General features: G+C 44.6%; 1 protein-coding gene across 1 annotated transcript in view; it reads left to right on the top strand.

Annotated features, from left to right (window-relative positions):
• Positions 1-14,370, top strand: part of AZIN2 (antizyme inhibitor 2) — a gene marked incomplete in the record, with an annotated part of 39,374 nt that overhangs the window by 15,222 nt on the left and 9,782 nt on the right. The window contains 3 exon segments of the mRNA NM_001293722.1: positions 1,880-2,045; positions 6,227-6,389; positions 7,798-7,910. Of these exon segments, the coding sequence (NP_001280651.1) occupies positions 1,880-2,045; positions 6,227-6,389; positions 7,798-7,910 (442 nt within the window).

The following is a 14,370-nucleotide window of genomic DNA, read 5'->3' as shown; positions in this document are numbered from 1 at the left end:
TGAGTGCTGGAACCCCGCCATCATCCCCCACCATGCCCACTGCCTCCTGCTTCTTTCCCAGGACTTACTCAATTCTGTGTGGGACCTCCCCCAGGGCCCTCAAGGCAGGCCTGTCCCTGGTTCTGGAATTCTGCCATTTGAGAATTTCTTCCCTTTGGAAAGAAGGTTTGGAGTGTCCCAGTGCCCCAACCCCACAGTCTGCAGAGGGTCCTGTCCCAGGAGGTTCCAGGAGGGACCTGGCTTTGCAGGAAGTGTCCCCAGCCTGAAGCTAAATGTCATCCTGGCACACCTTGTCTTTGACGCTTTTCTGGTGAGGATGTGGAAGAAGCCAGAATTAGGACCTGATGATTTAACTTTCCTATGCTCTGGATTTTGGACGGCCAGGCACTATGCTAAACGCTCCATAGACATTGTCCCAAAATTTTGGGACTTTATCCCCACTTTATCCTTTGATAAAGCCTTTGACTGTGTGGATCACAATAAACTGTGGAAAATTCTGAAAGCTATGGGAACACCAGACCACCTGACCTACCTCTTGAGAAATCTGTATGCAGGTCAGGAAGCAACAGTTAGAACCGGACATGGAACAACAGACTGGTTTCAAATAGGAAAAGGAGTGTGTCAAGGCTGTATATTGTCACCCTGCTTATTTAACTTATATGCAGAGTACATCATGAGAAACGCTGGACTGGAAGAAACACAAGCTGGAATCAAGATTGTTGGGAGAAATATCAATAACCTCAGATATGCAGATGACACCACCCTTATGGCAGAAAGTGAAGAGGAACTAAAAAGCCTCTTAATGAAAGTGAAAGAGGAGAGTGAAAAAGTTGGCTTAAAGATGAACATTCAGAAAACGAAGATCATGGCATCCAGTCCCACCACTTCATGGGAAATAGATGGGGAAACAGTGTCAGGCTTTATTTTTGGGGGCTCCAAAATCACTGCAGATGGTGACTGCAGGGATGAAATTAAAAGACGCTTACTCCTTGGAAGAAAAGTTATGACCAACCTAGATAGCATATTCAAAAGCAGAGTCATTACTTTGCCAACTAAGGTCCGTCTAGTCAAGGCTATGGTTTTTTCAGTGGTCATGTATGGATGTGAAAGTTGGACTGTGAAGAAGGCTGAGTGCCAAAGAATTGATGGTTTTGAACTGTGGTGTTGGAGAAGGCTCTTGAGAGTCCCTTGGACTGCAAGGAGATCCAACCAGTCCATTCTGAAGGAGATCAGCCCTGGGATTTCTTTGGAGGGGGAATGATGCTGAAGCTGAAACTCCAGTACTTTGGCCACCTCATGCGAAGAGTTGACTCATTGGAAAAGACTCTGATGCTGGGAGGGATTGGGGGCAGGAGGAGAAGGGGACGACCGAGGATGAGATGGCTGGATGGCATCACGGACTTGATGGACGTGAGTTTGAATGAACTCCGGGAGATGGTGATGGACAGGGAGGCCTGGGGTGCTGCGATTCATGGGGTTGCAAAGAGTCGGACACAACTGAGCGACTGAACTGAACCGATCCCCACTTTATAGATGGGGAAACTGAAGCATGGCCGGCCACACTGCTGAGTGAGATGTACATTAGTTCTGGCTGACTCTGGGGCCCTAGCCCTCATCCCAGGAAGGCTCAGCCCCCAGAGGCAGCGTGGAGGGATGAGAGGGGCACCAAGTGCCAAAGGTCCTTGGATCTAGTCCCCTGTCCACTCTTCATTTGCCACATGGCCCTTGGCAACCCACTCAACCTTTTAGGCCCACAGTCACTGCATCTGGAAAATGGGCACAGCATCCGGTATGCTTGGGCAAGGCTGCTGCTGGCTGAGGCTGAAGTGGTGACACCTGGGGTCCTGTGTGTAAGCTGAGACTCTTCCTTCTTCCCCAGTTTTCACATTGGCAGTGGCTGTCCTGACCCTCAGGCCTACGCTCAGTCCATTGCGGATGCCCGGGTTGTGTTCGAAATGGGTGCTGAGCTGGGCCACAGGATGCACATCCTGGACCTCGGTGGCGGCTTCCCTGGAGTGGAGGACGCCAAAGTGAGATTCGAAGAGGTAAGTGGGGTCACAAGTGTTGCGCTGGGCTGGGTGGGGGTTGGGGGGGTTATAGTGATCCTAGGAAGCCCCCTGTGAGTGGGTCCCCTGTACTATGTGCTGCGCTTGGTGCTTTGCCTGGATTATCTCATTATTAACCCTGTGTTACAGCTGAGCAAACTGAGGCTCATAGAAGCTACTTCATTTCCTGAGTCCATGGCAGGGCCGGCTGCACACCCAGCTCTGCCCGGACTCTGAACATGCACATATTTGAGGCTTAACTGGGCCATATCTGCATAAGTCATTAAGTTCTCTGAGGGTCTGGGTGTGCCCTATTCACCCTCCTATGGAATGATGAGAAATCAAGTTAGGCAGGGGAAGGAAAAGCCAACCCTCTGTCTACTTGTAGTCCATCTGTCTCCTTCCCACCTGCAAGTTTCAGTTCAGTTCAGTTGCTCAGTTGTGTCCGACTCTTTGCAACCCTATGGACTGCAGCACACCAGGCTTCCCTATCCATCACCAACTCCTGGAGTTTACCCAAACTCATGTTCATTGAGTCAATGATGCCATCCAACCATCTCATCCTCTGTCGTCCCCTTCTCCTCCTGCCTTCAATCTTTCCCAGCATCAGGGTCTTTTCAAATGAGTCAGTTCTTTGCACCAGGTGGCCAAAATATTGGAGTTTCAGCTTCAACATCAGTCCTTCCAATGAGTATTCAGGATTGATTTCCTTTAGGATGGACTGGTTGGATCCCCCTGCCGTCCAAGGGACTCTCAACAGTCTTCTCCAACACCACAGTTCAAAAGCGTCAGTTCTTCGGCACTCAGCTTTCTTTATAGTCCAACTCTCACATCCATACATGACTACTGGAAAAACCATAGCCTTGGCTAGACGGACCTTTGTCGGCAAAGTAATGTCTCTGCTCTTTTGGTCATAACTTTCCTTCCAAGAAGTAAGTGTCTTTTAATTTCATGGCTGTAGTCACCATCTGCAGTGATTTTGGAGCCCCCCCCCCCAAAAAAAAGTCTGTCACTGTTTCCACTGTTTCCCCATCTATTTGCCACGAAGTGATGGGACTGGGTGCCAAGATTAAATCAGGAAAAATGTATCATAGCAATCCCCACTGGAACCACTAGGGGACGCTTTTCCTTAGTAAATGCCTCGTTCTAGACTATTCACATCTTGGAACTGAATTTAAGAAAATAATCTGTGACGGATAAAAAAAATTAGCTTCAAAGATGAGCATTGCAACATTCTTCATAACTGAAGTTCAGTGGACTTTCCTGGTCCAACTAACACTGCTGCTGCTGCTGCTAAGTCGCTCTAGTCGTGTCCGACTCTGTGCGACCCCATAGACAGCAGCCCACCAGGCTCACCCCGTCCGTGGGATGCTCCAGGCAAGAACACTGGAGTGGGTTGCCATTTCCTTCTCCAATGCATGAAAGTGAAAAGTGAAAGTGAAGTCGCTCAGGGATTGGCTAAATTACAGTATATTCTTTCTTTTTATGTAAAATATTTTTACTTTTATAAAGATATAGTTTTTTATAAAAATGTTTTTATAAAAATATTTTATCATATGGCAATGATACCAGTGTATTTTCTGGGTAAATGCAAATAAGATTTATTAAAATATTTTTATTTTTAAATCTTTCTCTTTAATTACTTTAAAAAAGTTATTTTAACTGTAGGATAATTGCTTTACAGAAGTTTGTTTTCTGCCAAATATCCACATGAATCAGCCATAGGTATACATATGTTCCCTCCCTCTTGAACCTCCCAATTCTCTAGATTGTCACAGAGCCTCTGTTTGAGGTCCTTGAGTAAATTATGGTATATTCTTATGGGAAAAGAATTTACATAGATTTATATACATTTACATAGCAAGAAGAGATAAGAAAGCCTTCCTCAGCATTCAGTGCAAAGAAATAGGGGAAAACAACAGAATGGGGAAGACTAGAGATCTCTTCAAGAAAATTAGAGATACCAAGGGAACATTTCATGCAAAGATGGGCTCGATAAAGGACAGAAATTGTAGCAGAAGATATTAAGAAGAGGTGGCAAGAATATACAGAAGAACTGTACAAAAAAGATCTTCACAACCAAGATAATCATGATGGTGTGATCATTCACCTAGAGCCAGACATCCTGGAATGTGAAGTCAAGTGGGCCTTAGAAAGCATCGCTACGAACAAAGCTAGTGGCGGTGATGGAATTCCAGTTGAGCTGTTTCAAATCCTGAAAGATGATGCTGTGAGGGTGCTACACTCAATATCCCAGCAAATTTGTAAAACTCAGCAGTGGCCACAGGACTGGAAAAGGTCAGTTTTCATTCCAATCCCAAAGAAAGGCAATGCAAAAGAATGCTCAAACCACCGCACAATTGCATTCATCTCACATGCTAGTAAAGTAATGCTCAAAATTCTCCAAGCCAGGCTTCAGCAATACGTGAACCATGAACTTCCAGATGTTCAAGCTGGTTTTAGAAAAGGCAGAGGAACCAGAGATCAAATTGCCAACATCCGCTGGATCATCGAAAAAGCAAGAGAGTTCCAGAAAAACATCTATTTCTGCTTTATTGACTAAGCCAAAGCCTTTGACTGTGTGGATCACAATAAACTGTGGAAAATTCTGAAAGAGATGGGAATACCAGACCAACTGAACCCCTCTTGAGAAATCTATATGCAGGTCAGGAAACAACAGTTAGAACTGGACATGGAACAACAGACTGGTTCCAAATAGGAAAAGGAGTACGTCAAGGCTGTATATTGTTACCCTGCTTATTTAACTTATATGCAGAGTACATCATGAGAAACGCTGGACTGGAGGAAGCACAAGCTGGAATCAAGATTGTTGGGAGAAATATCAATAACCTCAGATATGCAGATGACACCATCGTTATGGCAGAAGTGAAGAGGAACTAAAAGCCTCTTAATGAAAGTGAAAGAGGAGAGCGAAAAAGTTGGCTTAAAGCTCAACATTCAGAAAACGAAGATCATGGCATCCAGTCCCATCACTTCATGGGAAATAGATGGGGAAACAGTAGAAACAGTGTCAGCCTTTATCTTTTTGGGCTCCAAAATCACTGCAGATGGTGACTGCAGGGATGAAATTAAAAGACGCTTACTCCTTGGAAGAAAAGTTATGACCAACCTAGATAGTATATTCAAAAGCAGAGTCATACTTTGCCAACTAAGGTCCATCTAGTCAAGGCTATGGTTTTTCCTGTGGTCATGTATGGATGTGAGAGTTGAACAGTGAAGAAGGCTGAGTGCCGAAGAATTGATGCTTTTGAACTGTGGTGTTGGAGAAGACTCTTGAGAGTCCCTTGGACTGCAAGGAGATCCAACCAGTCCATTCTAAAGGAGATCAGCCCTGGGATTTCTTTGGAAGGAATGATGCTAAAGCTGAAACTCCAGTACTTTGGCCACCTCATGCAAAGAGTTGACTCATTGGAAAAGACTCTGATGCTGGGAGGGATTGGGGGCAGGAGGAGAAGGGGACGACTGAGGATGAGATGGCTGGATGGCATCACTAACTTGATGGACGTGAGTTTGAGTGAACTCCGGGAGATGGTGATGGACAGGGTGGCCTGGGGTGCTGCGATTCATGGGGTCGCAAAGAGTCAGACACGACTGAGAGACTAAACTGAACTGACATACATGGAGAGATCATTCAATGTACTGAGTAAAGCAGGTTATAAAAACCTGTATACTTATAGCCCTATTATGTTTATAATAAAAAATCAGATTTTCAGGTTTGTATAAAAAGGAATTAAAGGAGTGTTTCCAATAAATTAGCATTGAATAGGTTAATCTGGGGTTAGAATTAGGGGTGACTTTTATCTTCTTTTTTCTTCTCTGTCTTGTCTATGAAAATGTGTTGTTTAGCATACTGGTTACTCAGGAAAGAAAGATCTGCATCACAGATTCTGTCATCTGAGTACCAACTGTTAGATTAAAAGTTCCTTTTTCCATTGTGGGGGGCATTGAAGGGTGATTTTCAAGGGTAAGGGTCTTGACCCTGCTCCATCTGTGCTTGCCTGCCTTGGCCAGCTATCTGTGATTACCAGCTGGAGTTTTAGCAGCTGCCAAGTTCTGCTTCCTGAAATCAAAGCTGCTTTCAAGAAGTAAGACTTGGAGCTGTAGCTAGTCTCCAGCATAAACCCCACATTTCAAACATGTAATTGTCTCTGTACCCTCAGATTGCTTCTGTGATCAACTCAGCCTTGGACCTATACTTCCCAGAGGGCTGTGGTGTGGATATCCTTGCCAAGCTGGGGCGCTACTACGTGACCTCAGCCTTCACCTTGGCTATCAGCATCATCGCCAAGAAGGAGGTTCTTCTGGATCAGCCAGGCAGGGAGGGTAGGTGCCAGGTGGGCAGTGGAGGCCCGTTCTTCCCTAAAGCCAAGGATGGTTGTTGGGTGAGCTGGGTTTGATTTTAGACGGTGGGGGAAATCTGAAGACTGGCTCCTTCTTTAGGGAAATTTACCGTCATGTCTCCTCACCCCCAAGACACTCTTTTAACAGCTTTTTTTTCCCCTATGCATGTTTATATTTTATGAAGATTGAGGTCAAAGCAACTTTGGGGAGAACAGATACTTTATTAAACCTATTGTATATGGGTTTCCTATGTGGCGCAGTGGTAAAGAATCTGCCTACCAGTGCAGGAGATGCAAGAGACACAGGTTTGATCCCTGGGTCAGGAAGATTCCCTAGAGAAGGAAATGGCAACCCACTGTAGTATTCTTGCCTGGAAAATTGCATGGACAGAGGAGCCTGGCGGGCTACAGCGCATGGGGTTGCAAAGAGTTGGACATGACTGAGCACACATTTTATAGTGCAGATGAGGAAACTGAGAGCCAGACAGAATACAGGTGAATTGCTTAAGAGCTAGTAAGTGGTGAACCCTGCATTTGACCTCATGTTTGTCTTCTTTCCAGAGTCCAGGCTCTTACTCATCCTACTGCTTCTCATAACATAATGAAAATAATTGACAACCACTTATACTGATCTAAGCCCATTTTGCAGACTACAGAACATAGGCGTGAAGAGGATGGGTCACTCACACAAGGTCACACAGCTGAGAAGGGGGCAGCGCCAGGGTTCAAGTCCAGGCTAGGCTGACTCATGGACAGAGGAGCTTGGCGGGCTACAGTCCGTGGCGTTGAGCACCCCACTCCAGTACTCTTGCCTGGAAAATCCCATGGATGGAGGAGCCTGGTGGGCTGCAGTCCATGGGGTCGCTAAGAGTCGGACATGACTGAGCGACTTCACTTTCACTTTTCACTTTCATGCATTGGAGAAGGAAATGGCAACCCACTCCAGTGTTCTTGCCTGGAGAATCCCACAGACAGGGGAGCCTGGTGCGCTGCCATCTAAGGGGTCACACAGAGTCAGACACAACTGACGTGACTTAGCAGCAGCAGCAGCAGTCCAGCCTGGAGACCCGACTTCTCATTCCAGCTCATGTGTTGCCCCACTGTGTGTACTTCTGAGCTGCTGACTCAGTCTCTCGGGGTCTTGAGTTCTGGTGGGCTGCTTTTCAGCCTTTGCTGGGGCATCGAGGGGCTCAGATGCAAGCCTGGAGTGTGTCCTAGGCAGGGTTGCTCAGCTGCAAAGGTGTTTCCAACCCAGCCATGAACACAGGAGGAGGCAGGAGCCGCCCCGTAGCTGAGGAGGGGGCAACCCTCCTGTCTGCTTGCTGAGCCCGCCGTTGTCCCACCCCCTCACATTTGCTTGTGCCCCCCCCCAACCCCTCCTCTCCCTGCAGAGGAAACCGGTTCCTCCCCCAAGAGCATCGTGTACCACCTCAGTGAGGGCGTGTATGGAGTCTTCAGCTCAGTCCTGTTTGACAGCACCTGCCCTGCCCCCATCCTGCAGAAGGTGAGCCTGCCCTGCTGGGCCTGTTTTCAATTGGGTTGGTTCATTTATACTTTTTTTTTTTTTTTTTTTGGTGTGTGTTGTTATCTAATTTTGAAAAAGTAAAACATATTCGTTGGAGAAAGCAGACACTAAGAGTGAAGAAGCTTATCACCCCTAATTCCACCACGTAGAGATAGACCCCTTGAATATTTAGATTTCAGTCTTTTAAAAAATGTGTTATACTTTTCCCCCATAAAGTTGGGATCATATTAGTTTGTAACCTGATTGTTTTTCACTTCATATGGGGTGTGACTCTTTCTATGCCATTCACGAATCTTTAACAACACGCTTCTTGATGACCATATAATATTTTAGGCAATCTAACTCTAGCAATTGTCCATTTGGTTTCCTGTTTTTGAGCTTCCTGAGTCTATCTTGACATCCATCTCTGATCACTGCTCGTGGGCTCGGTCTTCATTGTGCTGCGTGGGCTTCATGTCCCCAGAGCATGTGGGATCTTAGTTCCCTGACCAGGGATCGAACCTGCATCCCCTGCATTGCAAGGCAGACCTTTAACCGCTGGATCACCAGGGAAGTCTCTAAGAATTCATTTTATTGAGTTTTTCCATGTTAACAAGGGAACAGGGATAGATAGAACATTCCTCCTAGCCTGCTGAATCCAGCCCAGGGCCTCTGGCAGCTTTAGTGGGCTTCTACGAGGGGAAAGAAACCAGACACACTTGTATTTTCACAGGCCTTTGTGTGGTCCTGCTTCAGGAAGGAAGCTCAAGTGCCTAACCAGCACCTAGACCACCATGAGCTTTCAGTATGTGCTGTTGTTTTTCTTTCCATCTTTTTTTTCCCCCCAGAGTCAACCAGATGTGGGCTCCTCTTTGTAGCTCTTCCTGCCCATCCCCTATGCAGGCAGAGGGAGCTTCCCTCCTCCAGGCGGCCCCCACCACCCTCCACAACTGGATGAGTCCTCATTCCATAGCTGCGTCGGTGCCTAGTAAGCCTCCCTGATGATGAAGTGCTCAGGAATTCAGATTTCTATGGTGATGCACTAGCGTTGCTTGCATTCCTGTGGTCTCCCACATCCTATCGCACAGGGGAAGGACCGGCCTAGGCCAGCCAAGCCCCAGGCTACACAGCAGGCAGCAGTCGCTTCCTAGTCCCCTTGCTGGTCCCAGTCGCTGCCTCCTGTTGCAGGCCATCCCTGACCCAGTCCCCGTTCCCTTCATCAGCTCCTCCGAGGAGCGGGGCTGTGGTCCCAGCCCAGCCCCACACCTGCCCCAGGAGCTTGGCGGATCAGTCTCCAGCTGGTATTCCTGGCTTGGGCACCAGGATGTTCCTCTTTCAGTGGTCTGTCCTGCTGCTCCTCTGGGTGTGCCCGGGTTTCTTCTTCAAGCTGCCCACCGCTTAGGAGACCATACCCAGGGTGGGGCCACAGTGTGGCCTTGGCGACTGAGTAGATGGCAACACACCTAGGAAATGGGCTCCGGCTGTGCTAGGAGTGTGTCGGGAGGGCCCAGCCTGGCCAGGGCATCTGCACTCTCCGCCCCAAGGAAGGTGCCCCTCACCAGCCAGGACGGCAGCTTTCTACCCTGCTCTTTGTGCCCATGGACTTTGATTTTGGACCTCAGGTAGAAAAAGTTGTGTTAAACATAATCCTTGCTTCAGGGTATTTTTCTCATCATTGGAATATGTGTGGCCTTTTTTTGTTTGTTGTTTAATTTAACAAATATTTGAGCACCTTCCACATGCACTGAGGTCTGCAGAAGGTAGTAGGTAAGGAAGGATTGCTTGTGCCTTGGAAATACAGTCTTGCTGCGTAGAAACGTGTGTGTATGACACACACACAGAGAAGTACACAGACTACAACAACGTCATGAGAAAAGTACAAAGAGTACAGAGCAAACGTTACTGCGTTTTCTTCAAAAATATTTTAGTGCTTAACAACTAAAAGTTAAGGATTTAAGAAACACAGTGTCATCATCAGACGAAAAGCGGAGCAGTTCCATAGTATCCCTTGTCATCTAGTGAGTGTTCAGATATTCCCTTATAAATGGTTTTTATAGTTGATTTTACAGGTGAGAAAACTGAGGCATAGGGAGGCGAAGGAACTTACTCAAAGTCACAGTTAATAAATGGCAGCTCTTTAAACTGTAGACCCTTGGGGTAGGGTTCATGTCTTATTCATCTTTGAGTATCTCTCTGTTGCTAAAGACTAAACTCTGAACTACTTTCCTATAAAATGATTGTCTCCCTGTAAAATCGCTACCTCCTTGTAAAATGTCTTCATTAGCATTTAGGCATTGCTAATTTTTTGTTATTCATGTTCCTTTGAGTATCCTCTGTCAAAAAATTGTTCTTTGTTAGTCTCTGTATAGCTGGCTCAATGTACATCCTTAAAGTATAGTCCCTTTTAAAAACCATTTTCTTATGGTGAGTCTCTGGAATAGGGTTACTGAGCAAGAGGATTTGAGTGTTTTTATTCCCCTTGATATGTATTGTTAGGCTATTTTCCTCCATGCTTGGACTAATATGAATTATTACCAGTAGTGCTATTTCACAATAAGCTCACCAGCATTACACACTGTGACCTTTTTCTTGTTGGCTAATTTATCTGAAATGGTATACCTCAGTCTTTCATTTTTGCTTCTTTGACAAGTATAAAGCCTTCTTTAATAGATATTTCAACATGCTCTCATATGTCTTAACTAAGTGTTCTGCAATTAATAGTAAGGATATTTATCTCTTTCTACCTGCTCTGCGGGTTATAGATTTACCATATGTTTAATTACTGGAGAAAATTTAGCACAAAAGTAATAATCCACTAATCCCACCATTCATAGATGACCATTGTTAAATTTTACTTTCATTTCTTTAAGTGTCATAGTGCACATTGTTTTAACTTAAAAATATATATATATTATGAGACATGGTTTTCTTTTTTATATTAATTCAAATTTCATCATTTGCTGAGTGTGGGAAATATCTAAATCATAGAATTGAGGAAAATCAACTTTGTTTTATGTAAATTATAAAAGGCCAACCAAAGCCAAATCATGTTTGATAAAGTGAACATTTTAAAATTAGAAACCAATATATAACCTCTGCCTCCCAGAGATGCCCTGGATATATAATAACTTAGTAACTTTGTCTTTTATTAACAACTTAGTAACTTTGTCTTTTATTAACAATGTTTGGGCATGTTAATTTTATCTTTTTAAAATGCTATTTTTGAAGCAACAATGGAGGTAATAATATCCTTTACTCTTGAAAATATTTTTGGCATGGTCTTGTTTAGTCACTAAGTTGCGTCTGGCTCTTTTTCGACCCCGCAGACATAGCCCACCAGGCTCCTCTGTCCATGGGCTTCTCCAGGCAAGAATGCTGGAGTGGGTTGCCATTCTCTTCTCCAAGACATGATTTTCTTTACTGATATGTTAGGTAGACTTTTATTTATAAACATTTTAAATATTCACTGAGTGGTCTAAAATGCAGTTCAGTAAATGTGTCTCAGTACTTCATAAATGCAAGGGTTAGTTAGGTGTGGGGAGGGTCGCAGAGGGGGCAAGTACCATGGGAGTTTTATGAGACTCTTTGGAAGCAAAATTCAGGGTACAAGCTCTGATCAACCCACTCTGTACAGAGACAGCTTTGTTGCCAAGATTGGGTTCTCTCATTTGTCATTATATTTTATTCTAATTATTTTATGGTTTATAAAGTAGGATTCTGTCTGGAGTACATTGCCGTAGTACTTTTTCAGGTCTGGATCTGGTTAGTTCTTGTCTTAAAAATTCTTGAATAATGATTTCTAATCTTATTTCATTTCTGCTTTGCCATACTATCCATTACTTTTATTTTTCAGTGATCTCTAGTTTTTATCCTGTTCTTTGGACAACAGCTTTGTGCTATGTTTAGAAACCTGGTAGGGGGTGCCTTCTATTTCCAGCAATGTGGTAGAGGAGATACTCTGAACAGCTTCCCCACTGACAAAGAAGACTGTGTCCTGACCTACAAGATAGCAGGGAATCTTCAGAGGTCACTACACAAGTGAAAGCAGGCTTCTCCACTTCACTTAGTGTAAAAGTCAGTCAACCCACCAGTCTGAGGGATCCCTTTTAAGGGTAAGTTAAATCATGTCTCTTTTCTAACTGAAACTCTGCTTGGGCTCCCGTCTCACTCTGAATTAAAGCCAGAGCCCTTCCAGTAGCTCCCGAGGCCCTCTGAGATCTGACTCTGTTATGTCTCACACCACCTCCCTCACCCACATCCCCTTGCTCATCGTCTCTAATCACTCCAGCCTCCTTGCAGCTCCCTGAACTCACCAGGCATATTCCTGCCTCAGCACTTTTGCACCAGCTTTCCCCTCTGACCGGATCACTTCTCTTCTAGGTACCACCCTGGTTCACTTCTCACCTTCTTTAGGTCTTTGCTGAAAAGTCATCTCCTTACACCCTGACACCTTATACCTTATTTAATGTTACACCTGTACCCCTCACCTAATCTGTTTTTTAAATTACTTTATAACATAGTGTACATACTTTTTTGTTTTCCTCCCCCTGCTAGACTATAAACCCTGTGAGGACAAGGATCTTTGTCTATTTTGTTCACTAGTGTGTCCCAAGCATGTACAATAGTGACTGTTCAAATATGTTAAGTGAATTAATCCAGAGAGAAAACCTAGCTCTGAAATTGGCCTTCTATCTGGGGATGTATGCTGAATCCTTTTAGCACTGATAGAATGGGAAACACTAGAGATCTCTTTAAGGAAATTAGAGATACCAAGGGAACTTTTCATGCAAAGATGGGCTCAATAAAGGACAGAAACAGTATGGACCTAACAGAAGCAGAAAATATTAAGAAGAGGTGGCGAGAATACACAGAAGAGCTACACAGAAAAGATCTTCATGACCCAGATAATCATGATGGTGTGATCACTCACCTAGAGCCAGACATCCTGGAATGTGAAGTCAAGTGGGCCTTAGGAAGAATTACTACAAACAAAGCTAGTGGAGGTGATGGAATTCCAGTTGAGCTATTTCAAATCCTGAAAGATGATGCTGTGAAAGTGCTGCACTCAATATGCCAGCAAATTTGGAAGATTCAGCAGTGGCCACAGGACTGGAAAAGGTCAGGTTTCATTCCAATCCCAAAGAAAGGCATTGCCAAAGAATGCTCAAACTACTGCACAATTGCACTCATCTCACATGCTAGTAAAGTAATGCTCAAAATTCTCCAAGCCAGGCTTCAGCAACACATGAACTGTGAACTTCCGGATGTTCAAGCTGGATTTAGAAAAGGCAGAGGAACCAGAGATCAAATTGCCAACAACAGCTGGATCATCAAAAAGCAAGAGAGTTCCAGAATAACATCTACTTCTGCTTTATTGACTACACCAAAGGCTTTGACTGTGTGGATCACAACAAACTGTGGAAAATTCTTCAAGAGATGGGAATACCAGACCACCTGACCTGCCTCTTGAGAAACCTATATGCAGGTCAAGAAACAACAGTTAGAACTGGACATGGAACAACCGACTGATTCGAAATCAGGAAAGGAATACGTCAAGGCTGTATATTGTCACCCTGCTTATTTAACTTATATGCAGAGTACATCATGAGAAACGCTGGGCTGGATGAAGCACAAGCTGGAATCAAGATTGTTGGGAGAAATATCAATAACCTCAGATATGCAGATGACACCACCCTTATGGCAGAAAGCAAAGGAGAACTAAAGAGCTTCTTGATGAAAGTGAAAGAAGAGAGTGAAAAAGTTGGCTTAAAGCTCAACATTCAGGAAACGAAGATCACAGCATCTGGTCCCATCACTTAATGGCGAATAGATGGGGAAACAATGGAAACAGTGTCACACTTCATTTTTTGGGGCTCCCAAATCACTGCAGATGGTGACTGCAGCCATGAAATTAAGACATTTGCTGACCAACCTAGACAGCATATTAAAAAGCAGAGACATTACTTTGCCAACAAAGGTCCGTCTAGTCAAGGCTATATTTTTTCCATTGGTCATATATGGATGTGATAGTTGGACCATAAAGAAAACTGAGTGCCAAAGAATTGATGCTTTTGAACTGTGGTGTTTGGAGAAGACTCTTGAGAGTCCCTTGGAGTGCAAGGAGATCCAACTAGTCCATCCTAAAGGAAATCATTCCTGAATATTCATTGGAAGGACTGATGATGAAGCTGAAACTCCAGTAGTTTGGCCACCTGATGCAAAGAACTGACTCATTTGGAAAGACCCTGATGCTGGAAAAGATTAATGGCAAGAGGTGAAGGGGATGACAGAGGATGAGATGGTTGGATGGCATCACTGACTTGATGGACATGAGTTTGAGTAAGCTCTGGGAGTTGGTGATGGACAGGTAAACTTGGCGTGCTGTAGTCCATGGGGTCACAAAGAGTTGGAACTGAACTGAAAAATAAAAATATTTACTGTGTTTAAAGAAATAGTAAAT

This window comes from Ovis aries, chromosome 2 (assembly GCF_016772045.2).
Source record: "Ovis aries strain OAR_USU_Benz2616 breed Rambouillet chromosome 2, ARS-UI_Ramb_v3.0, whole genome shotgun sequence".
NCBI lineage: Eukaryota > Metazoa > Chordata > Mammalia > Artiodactyla > Bovidae > Ovis > Ovis aries.
The sequence above is the reverse complement of the archived record's forward strand: the minus strand, read 5'-3'. Positions and strand labels throughout refer to the sequence as shown.